The sequence below is a fragment of the Corylus avellana genome, chromosome ca5 (genome assembly GCF_901000735.1).
Source record: "Corylus avellana chromosome ca5, CavTom2PMs-1.0".
Taxonomy (NCBI): Eukaryota; Viridiplantae; Streptophyta; class Magnoliopsida; order Fagales; family Betulaceae; genus Corylus; species Corylus avellana.
Window position 1 is genome coordinate 2,341,404 of NC_081545.1, and position 26,073 is coordinate 2,367,476.

The 26,073-nt window shown below is 34.2% G+C and overlaps 3 protein-coding genes and 2 pseudogenes across 3 annotated transcripts; 3 read left to right on the forward strand and 2 right to left on the reverse strand.

Annotated features, from left to right (window-relative positions):
- The first annotated feature begins 736 nt into the window (after positions 1 to 736).
- Positions 737 to 2,715, forward strand: LOC132181360 (7-deoxyloganetin glucosyltransferase-like). The gene is made up of 2 exons (XM_059594550.1): positions 737 to 1,345; positions 1,447 to 2,715. Exons 1-2 carry the CDS (start codon positions 745 to 747, stop codon positions 2,376 to 2,378), a joined length of 1,533 nt encoding a protein of 510 aa, XP_059450533.1. The 5' UTR covers positions 737 to 744; the 3' UTR covers positions 2,379 to 2,715.
- A 2,663-nt stretch (positions 2,716 to 5,378) lies between these two features.
- On the reverse strand, positions 5,379 to 6,379 carry LOC132180726 ((R)-mandelonitrile beta-glucosyltransferase-like). Its single transcript, XM_059593639.1, has 2 exons — positions 6,332 to 6,379; positions 5,379 to 5,840 (listed from the first exon to the last, which is right to left on the reverse strand). The coding sequence occupies exons 1-2, from the start codon at positions 6,377 to 6,379 to the stop codon at positions 5,379 to 5,381; spliced, it is 510 nt and encodes a 169-aa protein (XP_059449622.1).
- Positions 6,380 to 8,190: 1,811 nt separating this feature from the next.
- LOC132183407 (7-deoxyloganetin glucosyltransferase-like) lies at positions 8,191 to 9,740 on the forward strand (annotated as a pseudogene).
- A 3,661-nt stretch (positions 9,741 to 13,401) lies between these two features.
- On the reverse strand, positions 13,402 to 14,979 carry LOC132183048 (7-deoxyloganetin glucosyltransferase-like; annotated as a pseudogene).
- A 1,624-nt stretch (positions 14,980 to 16,603) lies between these two features.
- Positions 16,604 to 25,815, forward strand: LOC132180727 (7-deoxyloganetin glucosyltransferase-like). The gene is made up of 3 exons (XM_059593640.1): positions 16,604 to 16,718; positions 24,205 to 24,726; positions 24,832 to 25,815. The coding sequence occupies exons 1-3, from the start codon at positions 16,604 to 16,606 to the stop codon at positions 25,761 to 25,763; spliced, it is 1,569 nt and encodes a 522-aa protein (XP_059449623.1). The 3' UTR covers positions 25,764 to 25,815.
- The last annotated feature ends 258 nt before the right edge of the window (positions 25,816 to 26,073 follow it).

Below are 26,073 nucleotides of genomic sequence, written 5' to 3' on the forward strand. Positions count from 1 at the left end.
ACTGTAAAACCCAATGGTGTAGATTATATTTAAGGAGGCTGATGTGAATGATTTTTTTTTGTAGTTTTTTTAAGATTTTTCCTAAATATAAGAAAGAGAATGGGTATAGGTAGTGCTGTTAGTGCTCTTATGCCTAGTACATGCCTAGACCATTTCAAATTTGTTTTGAGCCATTAAACCCTATGGTTGGCGGTAGGAGATGGAATTTAGTGAATGTTGGATGCTTTAAGTCAACCGATTATTAAAACTGTTATATTACTCATAAACCAAGTGCTAATAGACGTTTGCAATTGCTCATAGACGTTTGCAATGGCGTTACTCATTTGAAGGAGCTAGTAGACAAATTTGTGATGTATAGGTAGATTGATAAAATGAGTGATCTATATAAACTAAGTGCTAATAGACGTTTGCAATGACGTTACTCATTTGAAGGAGCTAGTAGACAAATTTGTGATGTATATGTAGATTGATAAAATGAGTGATCTATATAAACTAAGTGCTAATAGACGTTTGCAATGACGTTACTCATTTGAAGGAGCTAGTAGACAAATTTGTGATGTATAGGTAGATTGATAAAATGAGTGATCTATATAGATCACTCATTTTATCATTCTAACTATACATATAGACCACTCATTTTATCAATCTACCTATACATATAGATCACTCATTTTACATCACAAATTTGTCTACTAGCTCCTTCAAATGAGTAACGTCATTGCAACGTCTATTAGTACTTAGTTTATGAGTAATATATATGAGAGAGGCATAATGGAACAGCATATCAACATACATATACACAGAGCAGAAAGAGAGAAGGAAATGAATTCAAAGAGAGCAGAAGCTGAAAAGGCTCATGCAGTTTGTATTCCATGCCCAGTTCAAAGCCACATAAAGGCCATGCTCAAATTTGCAAAGCTTCTCTACAGCAAAGATTTTCACATAACCTTTGTGAACACAGAGTTCAACCATCAACGTTTTCTGAAATCCGGAGGTCCCAACGCCTTAGATGGGTTGCCTGACTTCCAATTCAAAACCATTCCAGACAGCATTCCTCCATCGGATTCCAACGCTACCCAAGACGCTGATGCTATTAGCAAATCCATTTCCGAAAGCTTCTCGGCTCCATTTTCAGACATCCTCCTCAAACTCAATAGTACTGCAACTTCTTCAAACAATCCTCCAGTCACTTGCATCATCTCAGATGGTTTCATGCCATTCACTCAAACTGTTGCTCAAAAGCTTGGAATCCCTATTGTAATGCTCTTCACGATCGCTGCTTGCAGTTTAATGGGTGCCATGCAGCTTCCTCGTCTTAGGGAAAAAGGCTTCACACCCCTTAAAGGTATAACACAACAGGGAAACACCTTTCTGACATCATGGATTATCTCTAATATTATTATTGATTACAACTTTCCAAACTAAAAAAAAAATTATTTTTTGCAGATGAGAGTTACTTAACAAATGGGTTTTTAGACACAGTTATAGACTGGATTCCAGGTATGAGAGGTATCCGATTGAGGGATCTCCCAAATTTTTTTATTACTACAGATCCAAATGACCCTGTTTGCAAAGTGACCTGTGAAGTAGTAGAGAAAGCTCCTAAAGCTTCAGGAATCGTTGTTCACACATTTGACACATTAGAGCAGGAAGTTTTGGATGCTCTCTCCCCCATGTTTCCTTGTGTATATGCCATTGGCCCTCAACAACTATTACTTAATCACTCACCCAATGACCCTCTCAAATCAACTGGGTATAGTTTGTGGAAAGAAGAAACTGAGTGCCTTAATTGGCTTAACTCTAAGGCACCCAACTCAGTGATTTATGTAAACTTTGGTAGCATTGCTGTCATGACACCACAGCAGCTGATTGAGTTTGGCTGGGGACTTGCAAATAGCAAGTTCTTGTTTATGTGGATAATTAGGCCTGATTTAGTTGTTGGTGATTCAGCGATCTTGCCACCTGAGTTCATGGAAGAAACTAAAGGAAGAGGACTAATTGCTAGTTGGTGCCCACAAGAAGAAGTGCTTAACCACTCATCCATTGGAGGGTTCTTAACTCACTGCGGGTGGAATTCGATTATTGAAAGTGTTAGTGCAGGAGTGCCCATGATTTGTTGTCCATTTTTTGGGGATCAGCAAACAAACTGTAAGTATGCTTGTAATGAATGGGGCATTGGCATTCAGATTGGTAGTGGTGCCAAGAGAGGGGATGTGGAGAAGAATGTAAGAGAGTTGATGGAGGGAAACAAGGGTAAGAGAATGAAGAAAAAGGCCATGGAGTGGAAAAAATTGGCCGAAGAGGCCACTAGTCCACATGGGTCTTCGTCCATCAACTTAGACAAGTTGGTGAATGATGTTCTTTTATCAAAAGGATAGATGTTTTAGAAGAAAGTGATAAAAATGAAAAAAGTATAGTCATTTAAAAATTTGAGTACACTCTGCATCCGTTTGATTGCTACCCAAGGGTTTGACTTGCTATAGTGTTCATGGGAGAAAATCCGACTAAATTTAATATGAAAATAAATGACATCACTTATCAAATCTAATAATTCCATTTAAAAAACTCTGGAAAGGGCTTCTTGTTATGAATGCATTCATGCATTTAGTGGATGACCATTTAGTTCCATCTCTTGGAATTCTACACATTCATGTCATCTTTTAGAATTCCTATAACATTCATGTAATAAATTGATTAATATATCCTTTTGTTTCATATTCTCCCTTTCATATTCCTTAACCTCTCATTATGATTCCATGCCTATAAAAGGGAGAATTGAGTTGTATGTAGAACACACAAAAATATAGAAGAATCATACATAGTTCTTGAAGAACTAGTTTCACATATTGCAATCTCTTTATTTTGTCTTGTTATTTCCTTTGATTTTACAACACTTCTACATTTTTTATTATTTTTTTTATAATAAGAAATTTCATTAAAAACAGAGCAACTCCTCAGACACAGTTACAATCCCTTACAGTGGCTGATAAGACCAACAAAGGGCTTCTACATCTTGCCTATTCCTTTTGATTCAAGCGTATTATTTTTCGGAAAATTTCCTTTATTTTCTATTCGAAAAATATCATTATTTTGAACTTGGAAGGAAACTAACTCTCAAAATTTTAATATTTGACATAAGGGAAAGCATATCATTCTTCCAATCTTCTTTCTTTTTTGTAAATACTCTTTATTATTTGAACAAAGATTTTCTCCTCAAACCCACTCTATTTTTTTTTTTTTTTGAAGACCTTGAAGCATCTCATAAATTTATAAACCTCATTAAGAGTCACTTGAAAGAAACAATATCAAAGATATACTGGGGAACTTCCTCCAAGATAATATATTCATCACTAAGAAAAAGCACTTCCTTCACAAGTCGTTGAGCTTCTTCATTGCCACTACGTCTCACATGTTCATCACTAAGTCAGCACATCCTAACAAGTTAGCAATCCCATGATTCAAGGTCCACGTTTCATGCTTGTTGGCCGTAGTCTCCATATGGATATGCTATCCAACTCTATCTATATTTTTTCAAATCTGCCATTGAATCATAAAGATTAAAAAACCTTTTTTAAGATTTTTTTGGGGATCAGGATCCCCTCTCATTATTGGGAGAATTGGAGAATCTCCAATTTTTAATCCTGGCCATTCATTTTTATCCAACAACCTATACGATGCCACGTGTCCCACTTAAATTAAATAATAAAATATTAATTAATTTTTTTAAAAAAAATTAAAATTAAAATCAAATAAAAAAAAACTTGGGTGGCCGGCCACCCCCTATCTTGATTTTTTATTTTTTTTATTTGAATTTAATTTTTATTATTTAATTTTTTATTTTTTTAAAAAAATTAATTAATATTTTATTATTTAATTTAAGTGGGACACGTGGCATTATATGGACTGTTAGATAAAAATAGATGGCTAGGATTGAAAATTGGAAAATCTCCAATTCTCCCAATAATGGGAGGGGATCCTGATCCATTTTTAGGAGGGGGTGGAGGGGGCTAGGGGTCCCACAAGCCCCCTTAGATTTGTCTCTCATTCCAAGTACATAGACTTCGCTCCATTATTCTTGTGTAATACTTCTCTCCTTACTATAACTCTCTTAGAGAGATTCCATAAACATTTTGGTAACTTAAGCATAAGGGGTATTCTGTCGGCGCCCTTGGCAATTTTCCGATCTCATTATCTCTCTTTTGTAGACGTTTGTGGTCTAAGATTAGCCGTATGATCAACTGCATCATCATATGTGTACGACTATGCTATTGATTCAGAGCTAGCAATTCGAGTTGATGTGTCGGATTTGGGTCGACCTCCTTGACTTGTCAACTCATTAAGTGTCAACCCTAACACAACATGTTTAGCTAAATGCATCAAACCCCTTAACTCTGACATGAACCATTTAAATAAGCATGTGAACGACACAACCCATTTGATAAACATGTCATGTTGAGTTGACTTGATGCAACCTACAATAAATAGGTTGTGTTGTGTTGACCCAAACACAACATCTTTGACAAAACGGATCCTTTCCATTTCACTTGAAATGGAGAGCATCCATTTAGTGTAATTAGGAGGGCATACTTGTCCAAAATATTTTGCCCAAAGAACAAATGGACAATATTGGAGAGGATCCTTTTGTTAAATTACCAGTTATCTCAAAAGCTTAAGCTGATAGGAAGAGGTAAATTTAATCACTTAACTATTACTTTAACACTCTCACTCACGTGTGGGCTTAAACTCGTCTTTTAATATGTGAGGCCCAACACGTGAAATATTTAATTTAAATTGGAGATGAATTGACGGAATCAAGGTTCGATCCAAGACCTTTGGTTCTGATACAATGTTAAATTACCAATTATCCTAAAAGCTTAAACTGATAGGAAGAAATAAATTTAATCACTTAACAATTACTTTAACATTTCCTCGTCTGATCCATTATTTGATAGACTAAAAAAACAAAAAAATCATCAATCTATAAAACTCATACAGCCTAATCCAAGTCTCAAGCTGCTCAAGTGGTGAAATAGACTCAAAGCTTATGCTTTCCGAATATACTCTCTTCAAGAGTAGATGCAAATGTCTACTTTCGTTGCTTCGATTGGCTTAATTGGTAGGGAAATGTTTTCGTTTTATCTGCTCACAAAACAATAATAAACTAAATGACACATGAATCTCTTCCCAGTTCCCACAAACAAATATAAACACCCCATAATGTCATTTATGTTCATATTAAATTTAGCTGGATTTTCTCCAATGAACACTATAGCAAGTCAAACCCTTGGGCAGCAATCAAACGGATGCAGAGTATATATACCCAAATTTTTCAATGATGATACTTTTTTTATTATTATCACTAGTCTCTTGTAAAACATCTAACATTTTGATAAAAGCACATCACTCAACAACTTGTCTAAGTTGATGGTTGATGACCCATGTGGACCAGTGGCCTCTTCGGCCAATTTTTTCAACTCCATGACCTCTTTCTTCATTTTCTCACCCTTGTTTCCTTCCATCAACTCTCTCACAATCTTCTCCACTTCCCCTCTCTTGGCACCATTATCAATCTCCATGCCAATGCCCCATTCATTACAAGTATACTTGCAGTTTGTTTGCTGATCCCCAAAGAAAGGCCAACAAAGCATAGGCACCCCGGCACAAACACTTTCGATTATAGAATTCCAGCCGCAATGAGTTAAGAACCCTCCAATGGAGGAGTGGCTAAGCACTTCCTCTTGAGGGCACCAACTTGCAATTAGTGATCTTCCTTTAGTTTCTTCCAAAAACTCAGGTAGCAAAATCGCTAATTCACCAACAACTGAATCAAGCCTAATTATCTACAAAAATGTGAACTTGCTATTTGCAAGTCCCCAACCAATTTCAACCAACTGCTGTGGTGTCATGACAATGATGCTTTAAAAGTTCACATAAATCACTGAGTTGGCTGCTTTAGAGTTAAGCCAATTAAGGCACTCAATCTCTACTTTCCACGAGCTATACCAGTTGATTTTAGATGGTCTTTGGGTAAGTGATTAAGTAGTAGTTGCTGATGACCAATGGCATATACCATATATGATTGATGGCTAACAGGTCCTTATGAATACCGTATTCAGGGCATTTATGTGAGGTGCACAATTCAATGGAGCAACAAACGAGAGATTGTAGTTATGTTGATAATAGAAAATAGGGGCACACATATATAAAAATATCCAATCTGAGGAAAACATGAGGCTGAATATATATATATATATATATATATATATGAAAAAGAGGGAGAAGCATTCAACTTATCTTTTAGATTGATTGAAGGTGAGTGTAGATCTACTACCGAGGGACACCTTTTTGCTATGGAGGGCGTAGATCTATGTAGATCCATCGGCAAATTGGAATGTAAATCTTGCATTTTACACAAGTACTACAAGGATATAGCAATATAATTAGATCTAAAATAGGTATCCGTCCCCCAACTCTATTGCTTCTCGAAGTTGGGGTTTCATTATCAGAATTTTAACACTCGAAATTATCCATTAGAAATTCTGCTTGAGCTGTTGGGTCCAAGTAGTACCTCGAAATGTTTTGCCCCAAGTGTTATCGGCACTTGGGCATAAGCTTTTCAAGGGAGTATTTTCTTTCTTGTCTTTTGTGTATTTATGCATCTCTATCTACACTTTTTTTTTTTTTTTTTTTGAATGCTTGCTTATATGAGTATGTATAGACATGTGATTAATTAAGTCTGAAAAATTAATCACAAATGTTGCATATAAAGAGGCATAATGCCAAAAGATGCATAAAATAATAATATATTTTGACATTTATTTAAATAATTTGCAGGCATTAAACAAATTAAATATGCAATTGCATGATTTCATAAATTGTTGCATGCAGAATCACATACCCCTATAATCAAGGGAGCATGATCACTGTCCAAACAACCCAAGTGAGAGAGCAACCAACTAAATCTCTCCCAAAAGGAGACTAAATACATAATATCATATCTACTTAAATCTCTCATATTATCTCAAAGGATAATATGGGTTTCAACCACTCCCACGAATCAAGGGAGTCAAGTGAGAGTCCTACTAGAGTTTACCTATTCACAGCCTCTATAAAAGGAGTAGTCATCTTATGATACAGATACGTATTCATTTCCTACTCTTATTACTCTCAATTATTATTGCTCTTGTCATAATCAAACTCACTCAAGCATCAGATCATTTTTTGTTCTTAGCACGCTTTGAATCAAGTTGCTACCAGGGTTGACAACTGTCTCAACAATATATATATTCGCTACTAATCATTTTTCGTTCTTTGAATGAAGTTGCTCTCAAGGTTGACAACTATCTCAACAATATATATATGAGTATATATATATATATATATATATATATATATATATATATATATATAATTAATGCTACATTGATGCTATTGAATATTCGATCTTTCAGAGTCTTAGAGGAAAGAGATGGAAGGAGATATCGAGGGTGTTGTTTTCGAAGATGGAGGCTGAAATTTGCCTAACCGATTATTAAAATTGCTATAGTTAGCTTCCAAAAAGTAGTCTCTATAATTATACACGTTTGCAATGACATTGCTTAGAGACGGAGGGAAGGGGGGACCGGTTGGGGCCATGGTCCCCCCCTCCCCTCTCACTTCCTCAAAAAAGATATTTTAAGGAATTAAATTAAATTAAAAAAAAAAAAAAAAAAAAAAAAAAAAAAAAAAAATTATACTGGTACCCCCCAAAATGAATTGATAGGTCCTGGTCCCCCAACTCTACTCCACACAATATCTTTGCCAGCAATTACATAATAGATTGGAATGTTCAATGAACACAATACCTATCAAAGCAAAAGACAAATTCTCCTTATAGTGTCCATCAGAAAAATTAAAAAAGTGGGGCTCAGTATCAAGTTTAACATGTACTTTAAACATACGAGAGTTTAATATACTAAATTGTCAGAAATTCTTCCAGCTAAATTAATTTGAACAAAAACTTTTGTCTTAATTTGAAGGAGCACCCTCTGTTTACTCGCTTGTCAAGTAAATGATGAAGTCAAAAAGGGCATAAAGGATATTCAATGCTTCCTGATGTTGGAATTGTAGCCAAAATTGTCATGAGTAGCTAGATTGATCAAATGGGTCATTATATAAGAAGATACAATGAAAGTACACAGGTAGCAGATCAAAGAGAGAGGGAAATGGATTCCAAGGCTCATGCAGTTTGTATTCCATTCCCAATTCAAAGCCACATAAAGGTCATGCTCAAATTTGCAAAGCTTCTCCACGGCAAAGATTTTCACATAACTTTTGTGAACACAGAGTTCAACCATCAACGTTTTCTGAAATCTGGAGGCCCCAAGTCCTTGGATGGTTTGTCTGACTTCCAAGTCAAAACCATTCTAGACAGCCTTCCTCCATCGGATTCCAACGCTACCCAAGACATTGAATCATTGATGCTCTTAGCGAATCCATTATGGAAAACTTCTTGGCTCCATTTTCAGACATCCTTCTCGAACTCAACACTACTGCAACTTCTTCAAACAATCCTCCTGTGACTTGCATTATTGCAGATGGCTTCCTGGCATTCACTCACACTGCTGCTCGTGAGCTTGGAATCGCTATTTTAATGCTCTTCACTGTCTCTGCTTGCAGCTTATGGGTTTTATGCAGTTTCCCCGTCTCAGGGACAAAGGCGTCACACCCCTTAAAGGTATAACACAAAAGGGAAACACCCTTCTGAAATCATGGATTATCTCTAATATTATTATTGATTACAAGTTTCCAAACTAAAAAAATAATAATAATAATAATAATTTATTTTTGCAGATGAGAGTTTTCTGACAAATGGGTTTCTAGACACAGTTATAAACTGGATTCTAGGTATGACAGATATCCAATTGAGGGATCTCCCAAATTCTTTTATTACTACAAATCCAAATCATCATGTCTTCAAACTGACCGTTAAAGCAGTAGAGAGAGCTCCTAAAGCTTCAGGAATTGTTGTTCACACATTTGGCGCGTTAGAGCAGGAAGTTTTGGATGCTCTCTCCCCCATGTTTCCTTGTGTATATGCCATTGGCCCTCAGCAACTACTACTTAATCACTCACCGAAAGACCCTCTGAAATCAACTGGGTATAGGTTGTGGAAAGAAGAAACTGAGTGCCTTAATTGGCTTAACTCTAAGGCACCCAACTCAGTGATTTATGTGAACTTTGGCAGCATTAGTGTCATGACACCACACCAGCAAATAGCAAGTTCATGTTTCTGTGGATAATTAGGCCTGATTTAGTTGTTGGTGATTCAGCGATTTTGCTACCTGAGTTTGTGGAAGAAACTAAAGGAAGAGGACTAATAATTAGCTGGTGCCCTCAAGAGGAAGTGCTTAACCACTCTTCCATTGGAGGGTTTTTAACTCACTGCGGGTGGAATTCGATTATTGAAAGTGTTTGTGCAGGTATGCCCATGATTTGTTGTCCATTCTTTGGGGATCAGCAAACAAACTGTAAGTGTGCTTGCAATGAATGGGGCATTGGCATTGAGATTGATAATGGTGCCAAGAGATGGAAAGTGGAGAAGATTGTGAGAGAGTTGATGGAGGGAAACAAGGGTAAGAAAATGAAGAAAAAGGTCATGGAGTGGAAAAAATTGGCCGAAGAGGCCACTAGTCCACATGGGTCTTCATCCATCAACTTTGACAAGTTGGTGAATGATGCTATTTTATCAAAAGGATAGATGTTTTAGAAGAAAGTGATAATTATGAAAAAAGTATCATCATTTAAAAATCTGAGTATACTCTGCATCCATTTGATACTTTGATTGCTGCCCAACGGTTTGACTTGCTATACTCTGCATTTATTCATGGGAGAAAATTCAACTAAATTTAATATGAAAATAAATGACTTCATTTACCACATCTAATAATTCCATATAAAAATAAATGACACTATTCTAAAAATATCATTATTTTGAACTTGGAAGGGAACTAACTTAGTAAAATTTTAATATTTGACATATGGGAAAGCATATCCTTCTTCCAATCTTTCTTTTTTGTAAATACTCTTTAATATTTGAATAAGGATTTTCTCTTCAAACCCACTCTAATTTTTTTTAATACCTTCAAGCATCTCATAAATATATAAACCTACTTAACTACCGCGCTCAAAAGAAACAATATCAAAGATACACGAAACCTCTTCCAAAAGAACGTGTTCATCACTAAGAGAAAGCGCTTCATTTGCTAGTCGATAGGCTTCTTCATGGCCACTACGTCTCACATTTTCATCACTAAATCAGCACATTCAAACAAGTCAGCAATCCTATGATTCATTGATTCAAGGTCCACGTTTCATGCTTGGCAGCCGTAGTCTCCATATTGATATGAGAAATGCTATTTTTCTTTCTCCTATCCAACTTCTATCCAACTCCATCCATACTTTTTTCAAATCTAACATTGAATCTGTAGTGGTGAATTTGAAAAAGAGTTAAACAAACGATATAGACAATAATTGAAAGAATAGCAGGTCTCTATTGATATACCAAGCATCCAACCGATTAGCCTTGAGAAGAGAAAACTGACCTTGGCTAGGTTGTTGGCCTTGAGGTTGCCAAAACTCCATTGTTGGCCAACAAGACTTTTATCAATATGGAATTGATCAATTTATCTTTATTTTCTGTCTTTTCTTTTATGTTTCCTTTGTATTGCGTCACATCCATTCCAAGCATGGACGAAACTAGGAATTTAGATTTAGGGGAGCCAAATTGTATCAAAAAAATATTCCAATGACCAAAACAAATTGTGTTAGATTTGGGTTGACCTGACAACTCGTTAAGTGTCAGGCCTAACACAACCCGTTTACCTAAATTAATCAAACTCCTTAACTCTAACATGACCCATTAAAATAAGCAGGTGATACGATACAATCCGTTTGATAAACGTGTCATGTTGAGTTGACCCGATACGACCTCCAATAAATAAGTTGTGTTGGGTTGACCAAAACACAATTCGCTTGACCTGTTATTTGATAGAAAAAAAAAAAATGTCAATCTATAAATTAAACTCATACGGCCTAAACCAAGTCCCAAGCTGCTCAGGTGGTGAAATAGACTCAAAGCTTATTCTTTCCGAATATACTCTCATCTAGAGTAGATGCAAATGTCTACTTTCGTTGCTTCGATTGGCTTGGTACTTGGTAGGGAAATGTTTTCCTTTTATCTGGTCTCAAAACGATAATAAACTAAATGACACATGCATCCCTTCCCAGTTCCCCCAAACATATATAAACACCCCACGAAAGCAAAATTTGATCTCACATTATTTGTATTCATTTGTGTTGATGGTCATTGTGGGAGTTCTAGGGCTGTGATTGGCAAACCATTTCACGCCCTCAACACCACTATTCATGCACCATTTTTTCAAAAAATCATCATCAAAATATCTTCATTTTTTATATCATATTATTCATTTTCTTTATCACATCAATTATTTTTTATTACTATTCAAATACAAAAATTAAAAACAAAAAAACACTATAAAACAAGACTTTTTCACCTTCAATACAAAAAATTCAAAACTTTATACTATAATCAATCCACGTGTGTTACAATAACATAGGCAAAATGATTTGCCAAACACACCCTAGATTTGGTAAATGATGTCATTTATGTTCATATTAAATTTAGCTGGATTTTCTCCCATGAACACTATAACAAGTCAAACCCTTGGGCAGCAATCAAACGGATGCAAAGTATACATACCCAAAATTTTAAATGATGATACTTTTTTCGTTATTATCACGAAAAAATATAAAATAGCCCCTCAAACTACTAGTCATTTGCAATTTAGCCTCTTAATGTTCAAAATGTAATAAAGTAGCCTCCTAAACTACCAACCAGTTGCAATTAGGCCACTCCGTTAGTCAACACTGTCAAAATGGATGGAAAAGTAAAAACGACGTCGTTTTGTTAAGATAAAGTTACTAAAATGCCCTTTTACGAAAAAATTAAAAAAAAAAAAAAGCCCGTTGTCGTTTTGCTTTCAAAAAAAAAACCCTTACACGACAACCATATCAGACTTCTGTCCAGTAGTTTGTCACTTTATCTTCTTCATCCGGAACCCCTCCTGGCTCCAGTTCGTCACTTCCCTTCTCCACGCAGCTGCCCAACCTTCATTTAACACATGCAGAGAGAGAGAGAGGGAGGGAGAATCAGAAGAGGGTGGTGGTGACTTTGATGATGGTTGAAGATGAAATGTAGCAGAGAAAATGGAGACAGCCAAAACTTTCCTTACAGACAAAAAGCTCTCTCTCTCTCTCTCTCTCTCTCTCTCTCTCCCTTTCTTAATGGGCCCAGCAATCCTACCCCAACTGTCACCTATTCTTCCACTGTCAGCCAACAACATTGTAAAGCTTTCTCCTTTCTCTTTCACCACGGCACCACCATTTTTCTCAATCTTTAATGGCTGCCTAATAGTAGAAATTCTGCATAAAAAACTAATGGATCGGTGTTAGATAAGCATTTGGGACCTCTCTTTTTGGCTGTCACAAAGATACCCACATGGAAAAAGTCTTTGTTTACGTCAGGTTTTTTGCTGAATCTGCAGAAAACTCATCTTGATGTTTTGGAAAGCTTGATTTTTTTTTATTTTTTTTTTCCTGGGTTCCTTAGTGGTGAATTGGGGTCTTTCTTGGTGCTTGAAGCTTTGACATTTGGTGGGGTATTGGGAAAAAGCTTTGGATTCTGACTCCGAAATTTGGAAAACGAGTAATTTTGGTGTTTCAGGGGCTATATTTTTGGGCGTCTTCCATGGTACATTGGAGAGAATTGGAATTTTTACTTTTCACACCATCTCTTGATGTTTTAGCGACTGAAGCATTTGCACTGAGTGAAGATTTTAAATAGGTTTGGGTAAAGAGAGAATGTGCAAATTACCAGAATCATCAGTCTAACTGCGTTAGAAACGCTCAAAGTTGACGAGCGGTGAGCCGGAGAGGAGAAGGTTAACTGAAGTTTGGGCAGCTGTGTGGAGAAGGGAAGTGACGAACTGGAAGGGTTCCTGATAAAGAAGACAAAGAAGACAAAGTGAGAAATTGCTGGACGGAAGTCTGATATGGTTGTCGTGCAAGGGTTTTTCTTTGAAAGCAAAACGAGAACGTTTAGTGAGCTTTTTTTTTTTTAATTTGATTTTTTTTCCTAAAAGGGAATTTTAGTAACTTTACCTTAACAAAACGACATCGTTTTTACTTTTCCATTTATTTTGATGGTATTGACTAACAGAGTAGCCTAATTGCAACTAGTTAATAGTTTAGGGGGCCATTTTATTACATTTTGAATATTATGGGGCTAAATTACAAATGACTGATAGTTTAAGGGGTCATTTTATATTTTTCCCTTATTATCACTTTCTTCTAAAACATCTATCCTTTTGATAAAAGAACATCATTCACCAACTTGTCTAAGTTGATGGATGAAGACCCATGTGGACCAGTGGCCTCTTCGGCCAATTTTTTCCACTCCATGGCCTTTTTCTTCATTTTCTTACCATTGTTTCCCTCCATCAACTCTCTCACAATCTTCTCCACTTCCCCTCTCTTGGCACCATTATCAATCTCAATGCCAATGCCCCATTCATTGCAAGCATACTTACAGTTTGTTTGCTGATCCCCAATGAATGGACAACAAATCATGGGCACTCCTGCACAAACGCTTTCAATAATTGAATTTCACCCGCAGTGAGTTAAGAACCCTCCAATGGATGAGTGGTTAAGCACTTTCTCTTGAGGGCACCAACTTGTTATTAGTCCTCTTCCTTTAGTTTCTTCCACGAATTCAGGTGGCAAAATCTCTGATTCTCCAACAACTAAATCGGGCCTAATTATCCACAAAAACGTGAACTTGCTATTTGCAAGTCCCCAACTAATCTCGGCCAACTGCTGTGGTGTCATGACAATGCCACTTCCAAAGCTCACATAAATTACTGAGTTGGGTGCTTTAGAGCTAAGCCAATTAAGGCACTCAGTATCTTCTTCCAACAAGCTATACCCAATTGATTTAAGAGGATCTTTGGGTAAGTGATTAAATAGTAGTTGCTGAGGGCCAATGGCATATACGCAAGGAAACATGGGGGAGAGAGCATCCAAAACCTCTTGCTCTAACACGTCAAATGTGTGAACAACGATTCCTGAAGCTTTAGGAGCTATCTCTATTGCTTCAACGGTCAGTATGAAGAAAGGATCATTTGGATTTGTAGTAATAAAAGTATTTGGGAGATCCCTCAATCGAATATTTCTCATACCTGGAATCCAGTCTATAACTGTGTCTAAAAACCCATTTGTTAAATAACTCTCATCTGCAAAAAGAAATAATTTTTTTTTTTAGTTTGGAAACTTGTAATCAATAATAATATTAGAGATAATCCATGATTTCAGTAGGGTGTTTCCTTTTTGTGTTATACCTTTAAGGGGTGTGAAGCCTTTTTCCTTAAGACGAGGAAACTGCATACCACCCATTAAAGTGCAAGCAGCGATCGTGAAGAGCATTACAATAGGGATTCCAAGCTTTTGAGCAACAGTTTGAGTGAATGGCATGAAACCATCTGAGATGATGCATGTCACTGGAGGATTGTTTGAAGAAGTTGCAGTACTGTTGAGTTTGAGGAGGAGGTCTGAAAATGGAGCCAAGAACTTTTGCACAACGGATTCGGAAGCAACATCAACGTCTTGGGTAGCGTTGGGATCCGATGGAGGAAGGCTGTCTGAAATAGTTTTGAATTGGAAGTCAGGCAACCCATCTAAGGAGTTGGGACCTCCGGATTTCAGAAAACGTTGATGGTTGGACTCAGTGTTGACAAAGGTTATGTGAAAACCTTTGCCATAGAGAAGCTTTGCAAATTTGAGCATGGCCATTATGTGGCTTTGACCTGGCAAGGGAAGACAAACTGCATGAGCCTTTTCACCTTTTACTATCTTTGAATCCATTTCCTTCTCTCTCTTTGCTCTAGTCCTCTGTGAATATATATATATATATATATATATAATTGTGGCTACAATTCGGCCCTTATCCTTTATCCCTTGACCTTGAACATATCATTTACCAGTTACGAGACAAATTAATATGCACTTAAACCAGAGGCTGCCAGCTCCTTCAAATGGGTAACGTCATTGCAAACGTTTCTAACTTAACACGTGTCTTCATCTTTGAAAACAACACCCTCTCACGTCTCCTTCCCATCTGTTTCTGGGACCCAAAGTGAATGACCGTATACTAAAATCTGATTGTTTTATAATTATTTTATAATTAAAAAAAAATACACAAAAACTATATAAAAAAAAAAAATTAAGTGAAAAGTCTAAACCTATGTAAAAAAGTTTGAGAGCGTAAAAATGCATTTATACTAAAAAAATTCGTTTTTTTTTTTTTTTAAAAAAAAAGTCCATGTTTGATTAAATATATATATATATATATATATATATATAGGGTCTCAAAGCCCAAAAAATGACTAAAATTTTTTTTTTTTTACAAAAGCTTAAAAATAAAATTTTTGTTAAAAAATACTTTTTTTACTTAAAAGCTATATTTTTCAAAGATAACATCAAACATGCTATTCACTTTTGGCATAAGGGGTTGATTGTTAACAACTTAATTAACAACCTCCCCTCTCTTGGATGCTACTTTATTTTATTTTATTTTTAAAAAAATAATTAACATTAAAATATTCAATTTTTATATCACGTCATTTGTTTTTTATTATTATACAAATAAAGAAATCACTGCAAACAAAGATTTTTCATTTTTTAATACAATTTTTTTCCTTTTTTATACCAATCATTATTCTCATTTTTTTTCCACAAAAAGACATAAATAGTATTTAGGTAAAAGCACTCTTTGCAGCCTCACTAAAACAATTTTTTGGTTATTTTGGTAAAGCAATTTTGTGAAAATGTCTAAAATCTTTCATTTTTAGCCTCACCATTTTACCGAAATAAAATTGTGAGTGAACAGTACTCACTAGCTTTATGGTTTGTTTGAAATTGCGTTTAAAAGGTTTAAAAGTAATTTTAACACTCAAAAAGTTTATCCGAAGAAAAAAGTACTTGTTTGGTAAAAAAATTAGATTAGCGAAAGTGGATAATTAAAATAGTAAGGCTGATGTGGTGCTTTAAAAAAGTTGATAGTTAAAATAGAGAAAAAGGTACTTTTGTTATTTTAGGGAATAAAATTTGATGAGTTTGTAAAAATGCTCTAAAGAGAGTTTAACAAACAACCCCTAATTAATTATTTAATTTTGTGTTAAATTCATTCGTCATTGATCACTTTCGGTCTCAGAGGCAACAAATAGGAAGGAGACCAGGGTGTTGTTATTCAAAGATGGAGGATGGAATTTAGTGAAGGTTGGATCTGCTTTAAGTCAACCGATTACTAAAACTGCTATCGTTTCCAAAAAGTAGTTTCTTTTTCAATGACATTTTGGACAATATCCTACTCAGGAGAGGTGATTTTTAGCGCACGGGCGTGCATAAATAGTAAGCACGTCAGTATTAAAATATATATATATATTTTTTTATTGTTTAAATATAATTTTAATAATATTTTAACACTGACATGTCTACTGTTCAAGCACGCCGGTATGCCAAAAACCACTACTTAGTAATAGACGTTTACAATGACATTGATCATTTGAAGGAAGTAGCCTCTTGTTCACGTGCATTTATGTATGGTAATTTATGTGTGGTATATATATATATATATATATATATATATATATAAAGCCGAGTTTTGGCTTAGAGAATGCGTAGAATTACGACATGTGTTCTCAATCAGTCCTATTAGAAAGTACTTAGAATTGCGACATATGGCATTTTAGATGTTAGCCTTTTAGTGAGACAATTAAAACATAAGAATTTTATTTGTAATGCATTAAATTGTCTAAATAAAAAAAAAAATAAAAGGTTTTCAAATTCTCTCTTTCTCTTTATCTAATTTTATTTTCGTTGCTTTATGTTTATATCTCAATATGAGAGAATTAAAATGTATAGGTTTTATTTGTAATATATTTAATTGTCTTAATGAAGAAAACAGAAGGTTTACAAATTCTCTCTCTATTTTTTTTTTTTTTATCTTTTCTTGCTTTCTCTTTATATTATTTGGAATGCATTTAATTTATATCTTAATGCAGAAAATAAAAGGTTCTCTTTATTTAATTTTCTTTTTATCTTCTCTTACTTTATGTTTATATCTCAATGTGAGACAATTAAAATGTATGAGATTTATTTGTAATATATTTAACTATCTTAACGAAAAAAGCAAAAAATTTACAAATTTTCTTTCTCCGGAAATCGGATCCAGTTCACGGCTTAGATCTTGCCACGTCCTTGAAAGCTAGTTAACGAAGGAAAAGAAAAAAAGTTGAAGTTAACGAGTTCTAAAGTGTGCACTCTCTGTCATTCCCCATGAAACTTTACACAGTGATCTCGGCTACAACAGTCGTCTTTTTTCCTTTGTTTCATAGTAATGGTGGACATAATTTTCTTCTTCATCTTCGTTTTTCCTTTGTTTCATAGCAATGACTCTCTCCCCTCCATGGCCGTACGAAATGGCAGGGTTCTCCGGTTGGTAATCGAAAAGTGATGTTTTTAAAATGTTGGAATTTTCTTCTCTTTTCCATTCCAATGCTCAATCGATTTTTTCCTTGCGTCACCTAAATTTCAGAATGTGAATTTAATGGACAGTTTATATACCTTGATTAATTTCTTGTAACAGAAAAGGCAACAAATTCTGCAAATTTTATTATTATTATTATTTTTAATGAATTAGATTTCATATACCACTAAAACAAATACAACAAAACCAGCAACCAACTGAACCCAAAAAAAGAATTAGAAAAAAACTGAAGGAAAAATGATACCAAAAGCCTAATAAAAGGCGCTATTTGTTATTTTTTTAGTATTTTGTCTTCGTTGTTACTTTTAAGCGTCTCAGAAGTTGACAGACAATGGAAACTTTGATGCTAAGGTGGTGAAAGAGATTGGGTCCATTGGGAGGTATCTAATTATGTAAGGACCTCATCTTTTGCCTGAAACTTACGAGTGAGCTTTGTATGAGTATGAGTGCGTGCAGGCGCAGAGGTGAAAATGTTCGGATTCGAGCTTATTTTAACTGAATAGTAATTAGTAATGTTGCTCTTTCAGCACCAGTGGTAGGTGGCTCGACGCAAATCTTTGAGCTTTGGGGTGTAGAGAAGCTTCGGTGCCTGATAATACATTGTGTAGTCAGAGCGGGCAAGGGAAGGGCGACCCCTCACTTATAGTCTGTTACACTCTGTTTATGGGAACTAAAACAGAGGAAGTGGCCAACTGGTTTGGACGTGCAACGACGTGGCCTATAGCAATTATTGATGATGCAAACAACTTAACAAGTTATTTGCTTTAATGATTCCCAAATGTAAAACGTGACTTGGTGGTATTAAAACAATGAAGACATAGACTCCATAAAAGTACGTTAGCAAATGAATCAACTTACTCCTTTGTGATCAGAGGGACGTGAAGCCAATTCTTTCTTGGTGACAACATGGCCTTTATTTAAGCCCACAAAGAGGCCAGTATTTGGCTGTTTATAAAAAATTAATGATGATGATGATTGATGAAGAACCCGAATGAAGGAATGGTTGCCAACGCGGAGAAGTCTGTTGTTTCGTACGGCCATGGAGTCAACTAAAAGCCTAAAGGGAGAGTCATTGCTAGTGAATATCACGGCGTTTCTCGCCCCTAAGTCTACAACCGGAGTTTGGAGACGAAGACGACGAAGAAGATGATGTCCACCATGACGGCAAAACAAAGGCAAAACGACGACGTTGTAGCTAAAACCAGTGTGTAAAGTGTAAACTTCTGGGTAATGACTGAGAGCGCACGCACTTCCAGAGCCCGTTAAATTCAACGTTTTATTTTCTTCCGTTAACTAGCTTTTTCTTCATTTTAAAAGCTTGGCAATTTTTCACCGTTAGATCTTTTAGAAAAATTTGAGCCGTGAACTGGAAATGGAGAGGATCTGATTCCCTCTCTCCCCCCCTCTCTTTCTTTATTTTTCTTTTTATTTTCTCTTGCTTTCTCTCTATATCTCAATGTGAGACAAATAAAACGTAAGAGGTTTATTTGAAATGCATTTAATTGATATTTTAATGGATAAAACAAATGGTTTCCAAATTTTCTCTTTCTCTCTGATTAATTTTCTCTTTTTTTCTCTTGCTTTCTATTTATATTTTAATGTTCCTTTGTAAATTTTACACTCAATTCAAGAAAAAGACGAGAGGGAGGGAGAGTGAAAGTTTCCAATAGTTATTTCTCAATAAAAAATTATACTACAGTTCTTTTATTTTATTTTATTTTATTTTTTTTTTTTTCGTGCTAGAACATTCGTTTTCCATTATATTAACATTGTCATTTTATATGTTTATTTTCGGTACCTATGTTCTTCCATTTTTGTTTTTGTCTCCTATATTCTTTTTTCTATTTTTTATGCTTTTACTTTCTATTTATATCAATCAATTCCGAAAAAAGACGAGAGAAAGAGAGAGAATTTCTATTCTTTTTTTCTCAATAAAAAATTAGACTACAATTATTTTCTTTTTTTATTTTTTTTTCCTATAATAGTTCTTTTCAATTTTTCAATCGTTATTTCTCAATGAAAAATTATATTACAATTTTTTTTTCTTTGTTGTTTTTTTTTTTTTGCTAGAATAGTTATTTTCAATTATATTAATATTTTCATATTTTTCATTTTTTTTTATCTTTATTTCCGGTGCTTATGTTCTTCTATTTTTTGTTTTTGACCCTTATTTTTTTCTTTCTATTTATATATTATTTTTTATTCAAATGATTACTTTTCTTTTGTAAATTTTACATTGAATTCAAGAAATATTAATAGTGATAGAGTTTCTTTTCGTAGAAACTCAGTTCTTTCAATATATTTCACACTCAATTTTCCGGTCGTAGATTTTTTTTTTGTCTTTGTTTTCTTATGTCTTAAAATTAGTTTCATTTACTTTTATATAAGTGAAGGATGGTTGAAAAAATATATATATATATATCTATTTGACAAAACCTTTTCTAATATTTGTGGATTTCATTGGAACTGAGAAAAATATAGAAAAAATAGTTCTTTTTTATTATATTAGTTTTTTTCATTTGTTTACATTTTTTTTGGGGTCCTTAATTTCTATTCTAATTTATATATTATTTTTCATTCAAGTTTTATTAATTTTATTTAATACAAGTTTCAAATTTTCTTTTGTAAATTTAATTGACTTTTGTTGTTCATTTTTGTTTTTGGGTATTCCAATATTTCTGTCACTGTTTTTGATCTCTTTCTTTTTTAAAAGAAAAATTAAATTACTAACATTCTTTTGTTTACAAAATTAGTAAACATAATTATAATCATATATCAATATACTCATTTATTTTAGAACACTTCTTTATTTTTGTCAGTGGTATCATTGTTAGAATATAATGAACTTTTAGGAGTTGAACTTTCTCCTCCCAAACAATTTTTTTGAGAAGTGGTATCATTGTTAGAATATAATGATTAATCAATCATTTTATTATAATTGATTAATCTAGGTTTTTATTTTGAATTTTTTTTTTCATTTATATTTCATTTTAAACTACATATATGTGAACAAATATTTAACACATTTCAATTTATAAGAACTAAAATTTATGAATTTTTAAATTTATTGGATATGTGGGTTTATGCTATTAAGTAAAACTATGGTTTAAAAAGATCTTATGAACATTTGTCATTTTTTGTAGCTAATTTGTTAATTAAGAGAAGAAAATAAAATTTGTTGTTGATAATCTTTTAAAAACTTTTTGACTTAATTAATTATATATATTAAAAAAAAAAAAAAAAAACCGCCGCGTAGGACGGGCTCTAAGCTAGTATATTTAAAAATCCTATCTAATCTATCTACTCCCATCTAACAGCCCACAATGTCTTCACCTACTTTATATCATTTAATTGAGTAATGCTATAAGTCTTTTTAGAGTTTTCTGGAGTAATCCCAAATATGATGTAACTTTTAAAAGCATCAATAGATCAAAGTTAAGTACATTAAATTTCAAATTCAACGGTAATTTTAAAAGGTACATCACATTTGGGAGGACTTTAGGAAGATTCTAAGAAGACTTGTAACATTACGACATTCAATTAACTACTATTTAATTATTCTAAATAAACGATTTTTTCTTAACTTAATCTATAAAACCACTTATTTATGCATTACAGTTAATATAATCACACTAATTCACCTACCACACACTTATTATTGACTTTTGTTGTTTCTGGTGTAATATTTCCACAAATCTGACACCGCGCCGCCCTCCCCCCCCCCCCAATAACTTTGCTGATTTATTAAAACATTATCTAACAATTTTACTTATTCGTCGACCGACAAAATCCACAAACTCATTCACACTCCACCCGCAGTATTTAATTAATACTACTAACCCACATATTATTATTTTAATTCCTCTACCGACAAAATCCACAAACTCATTCTTACACTCAACCCACAATATTTAATTAATACTACTAACCCATATATTATTATTTTAACTTAATTACCTATTATTAGTTTGATCTAAATAAATTCTATGGGTATCTAATATGTCTAATTAAATTACTTCATTTCTTAAATCACCCAATTATCTTATCATCAAACTAATATCTCTAAAATAATGGTTTTAAAATATGTGGCGCTACATCCTACCCACCTTATTGGAATTTCATGATGGAAATTAAAGCCGATAAATTATCATATAACTTCCAATTGAGCGACTCAGATTTTAATATAGTGTCCAACTATTAATTCTCAAGTATCGATTTTACTCTAATTCTCCAAAGTTAATTCGATATATTAAAAACCTCAATATTCAATCTCTTAATTCTAAAGTTGATCTAAGATGAGAAATAAAAAATGTAGGAAAATCCTCTATTTTAAAAGCACAAGACCTATTAGTATGATGCTTAGTTAATTTATCTATCATATCATGCTATAAATCTGCAAAAGTAAATAAGTATCAAGTTCTGCAATTTATATCTCTAAAAATATCATTTTATGTCTATACCTCAAAAGTGATATATATTAGATATCAAATCATCCTTAAACATGAACTTTTTTTTTTTTTACAACTGCGAGTTCTAAATTATGCGAAAGGTAGTTTCTTTCATGATTAGTATATCAAGGGATTGCGTTTTCTCTAGTTAAATTAATGATATGGTCAATTGTATCGTATTTGTGATGAATAGGTAGATTGATAAAATGGGTGATGTATATATATAAAGTTGCCGCTAATAAGATTCAATCAACGGCGACAAGATTGAGTAGACAACAGTGGCGGCTCTGAGGGTCGCTGCTATTGACATGAGAATTTTTTTTTAAAAAAAATTAAAAAATATCGTTAGCGGCGACATATTGTGGCCGCTATTCAGTGGACAACAGCTGAGAGTTGTCGCTGATGAGGGGTCGATAGCGGCGATTCTTAGGGTCGCTACTATTGATATGAGAAAAAATAAAAATAGGTCATAAGACAACCGCGGCGACTTTGAGTCACCGCTGATGAGGGGTCAGTAGCGGTCACTGCTATTGACAGGAGAATTTTTTCAAAAAAATAAAAAATAAAAATAGGTCATTAGCTGCAACAATATGTCGCCGCTATTCAGTGAACAACAACGGCGACTATCAATGTTGCCGCTAATGATCGTGATAGGATTAAATAATCGATCAAACATCCGATCGATCTTAGTGAATTAGTTCGATTAATTGTGATAGGATCAAATGATCGTTTAAAAATCCGATTAATCCTAGTAAATTAGTTCGATTGATCGTGATAGGATCAAATGTTCGATCGAACATCCGATCGATCCTAGTGCTTAGATCCGATCAATACTAGTACATTAGTCCAATCAATTGTAATGCGATCATCCGATCTATTAAACTCTTTGGATTTTATATTATCTTATAATTAATTATAAGATAAATATCAACTTAATGATCTTTATCATAAAATGTTAAATATATATTATCTAAAAAATTTAAGCTATTAATTAATTATAAAAAAAATATCACGTGAATTATATTTTTCCTTAAAAATGTTTTTTATACCCGTATAATTGTTATAGAATTTCAAATTTACCCTACATTTCAAATTAAAATTACTTTGAAAAAATAAAAGTGGATAACAGTGGCGATATATTGCCGCCGCTATTTGGTGGGGTCAACAGCAGCGACTCTCAGGGTTGCTGCTATTCACATGAAAAAAAAAAAAAAAAAAAAAAAAAAAAGGAAAGAAAGAGAGGTCATTAGCGGCCACCCATTTGATCAATCTAGCTACTCGTGACAATTTTGGCTACAATTCCAACATCAGAAAGCATCCTTGACTGCATCATTTACTTGACAAGCAAGTAAACCAGAGGCTGCTCCTTCAAATTAAGACAAAAGTTTTGGTTCAAATGTGGCTGGAAGAATTTCTGACAATTTAGTATATTAAACGCTCATGTGTTTAAAGTACATGTTAAACTTTATCCTGTGTCCCACTTCTTTAATTTTTAATTTTTCTGATGGACACTTGAAGGAGAACTTATCTTGCTTTGATAGGTATTGTGTTCATTGACCAATCCGATCTATTATATACTTGCTGGCAAAGATATTGTGTAAGCAACGTCATTGCAAACGTCTATTAATTATAGAAACTTTTTGAAAGCTATAGCAATTTGAATATTCAATCTTTGTTAGCAATGACGTTGCTTACACAATATCTTTGCCACCAAGAATATAATAGATCGGATTGTTTAATGAACACAATACCTATCAAAGAAAGAGACAAATTCTCCTTCAAGTGTCCATCAGAAAAATTAAAAAAAGTGGGGCTCAGTATAAAGTTTAACATGTACTTTAAACATACGAGAGTTTAATATACTAAATTGTCAGAAATTCTTCCAGCTAAATTAATTTGAACAAAAACTTTTGTCTTAATTTGAAGGAGCCGCCTCTGTTTACTTGCTTGTCAAGTAAATGATGAAGTCAAAAAGGGGATAAAGGATATTCAATGCTTTCTGATGTTGGACTTGTAGCCAAAATTGTCATGAGTAGCTAGATTGATCAAATGGGTCATTATATAAGAACATGCAATGAAGTACACACTTAACAGATCAAAGAGAGAGGGAAATGGATTCCAAGGCTCATGCAGTTTGTATTCCATTCCCAATTCAAAGCCACATAAAGGCCATGCTCAAATTTGCAAAGCTTCTCCACGGCAAGGATTTTCACATAACTTTTGTGAACACAGAGTTCAACCATCAACGTTTTCTGAAATCTGGAGGCCCCAAGTCCTTGGATGGCTTGCCTAACTTCCAATTCAAAACCATTCCAGACAGCCTTCCTCCATCGGATTCCAACGCTACCCAAGACATTGATGCTCTTAGCGAATCCATTATGGAAAAATTCTTGGCTCCATTTTCAGACATCCTTCTCAAACTCAACACTACTGCAACTTCTTCAAACAATCCTCCTGTGACTTGCATTATTGCAGATGGTTTCCTGGCATTCACTCACACTGCTGCTCGTGAGCTTGGAATCCCTATTTTAATGCTCTTCACTGTCTCTGCTTGCAGCTTAATGGGTTTTATGCAGTTTCCCCGTCTCAGGGACAAAGGCCTCACACCCCTTAAAGGTATAACACAAAAGGGAAACACCCTTATGAAATCATGGATTATCTTTAATATTATTATTGATTACAAGTTTCCAAACTAAAAAAAAAAATTATTTATTTTTGCAGATGAGAGTTTTCGGACAAATGGGTTTCTAGACACAGTTATAGACTGGATTCCAGGTATGAGAGATATCCGATTGAGGGATCTCCCAAATTCTTTTATTACTACAAATCCAAATGATCCTGTCTTCAAATTGACCGTTGAAGCAGTAGAGAGAGCTCCTAAAGCTTCAGGAATTGTTGTTCACACATTTGACACATTAGAGCATGAGGTTTTGGATGCTCTCTCCCCCATGTTTCCTTGTGTATATGCCATTGGTCCTCAGCAACTACTACTTAATCACTCACCGAAAGACCCTCTGAAATCAACTGGGTATAGTTTGTGGAAAGAAGAAACTGAGTGCCTTAATTGGCTTAATTCTAAGGCATCCAATTCAGTGATTTATGTGAACTTTGGAAGCATTAGTGTCATGACACCACAACAGTTGGTTGAGTTTGGCTGGGGACTTGCAAATAGCAAGTTCACGTTTCTGTGGATAATTAGGCCTGATTTAGTTATTGGTGATTCAGCGATTTTGCCACCTGAGTTCGTAGAAGAAACTAAAGGAAGAGGACTAATAGTTAGTTGGTGCCCTCAAGAGGAAGTGCTTAACCACTCTTCCATTGGAGGGTTCTTAACTCACTGCGGGTGGAATTCGATTATTGAAAGTGTTTGTGCAGGTGTGCCCATGATTTGTTGTCCATTCTTTGGGGATCAGCAAACAAACTGTAAGTGTGCTTGCAATGAATGGGGCATTGGCATTGAGATTGATAATGGTGCCAAGAGATGGAAAGTGGAGAAGATTGTGAGAGAATTGATGGAGGGAAACAAGGGTAAGAAAATGAAGAAAAAGGCCATGGAGTGGAAAAAATTGGCCGAAGATGCCACTAGTCCACATGGGTCTTCATCCATCAACTTAGACAAGTTGGTGAATGATGTTCTTTTATCAAAAGGATAGATGTTTTAGAAGAAAGTGATAATTATGAAAAAAGTATCATCATTTAAAAATTTGAGTATACTCTGCATCCGTTTGATACTTTGATTGCTGCCCAAGGGTTTGACTTGCTATACTCTGCATTTGTTCGTGGGAGAAAATTCAACAAAATTTAATATGAAAATAAATGACTTCATTTACCACATCTAATAATTCCATATAAAAATAAATGACACTATTCTAAAAATATCATTATTTTGAACTTGGAAGGGAACTAACTCAGTAAAATTTTAATATTTGACATATGGGAAAGCATATCCTTCTTCCAATCTTT

Bases quoted from the DNA above. Each gene is read 5' to 3' on its own strand.
- LOC132181360 (XM_059594550.1), top strand. From the start codon at position 745: ATGAGTAATATATATGAGAGAGGCATAATGGAACAGCATATCAACATA. The intron at 1,346-1,446 runs GTATAACACAAC...TATTTTTTGCAG, and splicing joins AGGCTTCACACCCCTTAAAG to ATGAGAGTTACTTAACAAAT.
- LOC132180726 (XM_059593639.1), bottom strand. From the start codon at position 6,379: ATGGATCTACATAGATCTACGCCCTCCATAGCAAAAAGGTGTCCCTCG. The intron at 5,841-6,331 runs GTAGTAGATCTA...ACATTTTTGTAG, and splicing joins TAGCAAAAAGGTGTCCCTCG to ATAATTAGGCTTGATTCAGT.
- LOC132180727 (XM_059593640.1), top strand. From the start codon at position 16,604: ATGTCTACTGTTCAAGCACGCCGGTATGCCAAAAACCACTACTTAGTA. The intron at 16,719-24,204 runs GTAATTTATGTG...CACACTTAACAG, and splicing joins TTCACGTGCATTTATGTATG to ATCAAAGAGAGAGGGAAATG. The intron at 24,727-24,831 runs GTATAACACAAA...TTATTTTTGCAG, and splicing joins AGGCCTCACACCCCTTAAAG to ATGAGAGTTTTCGGACAAAT.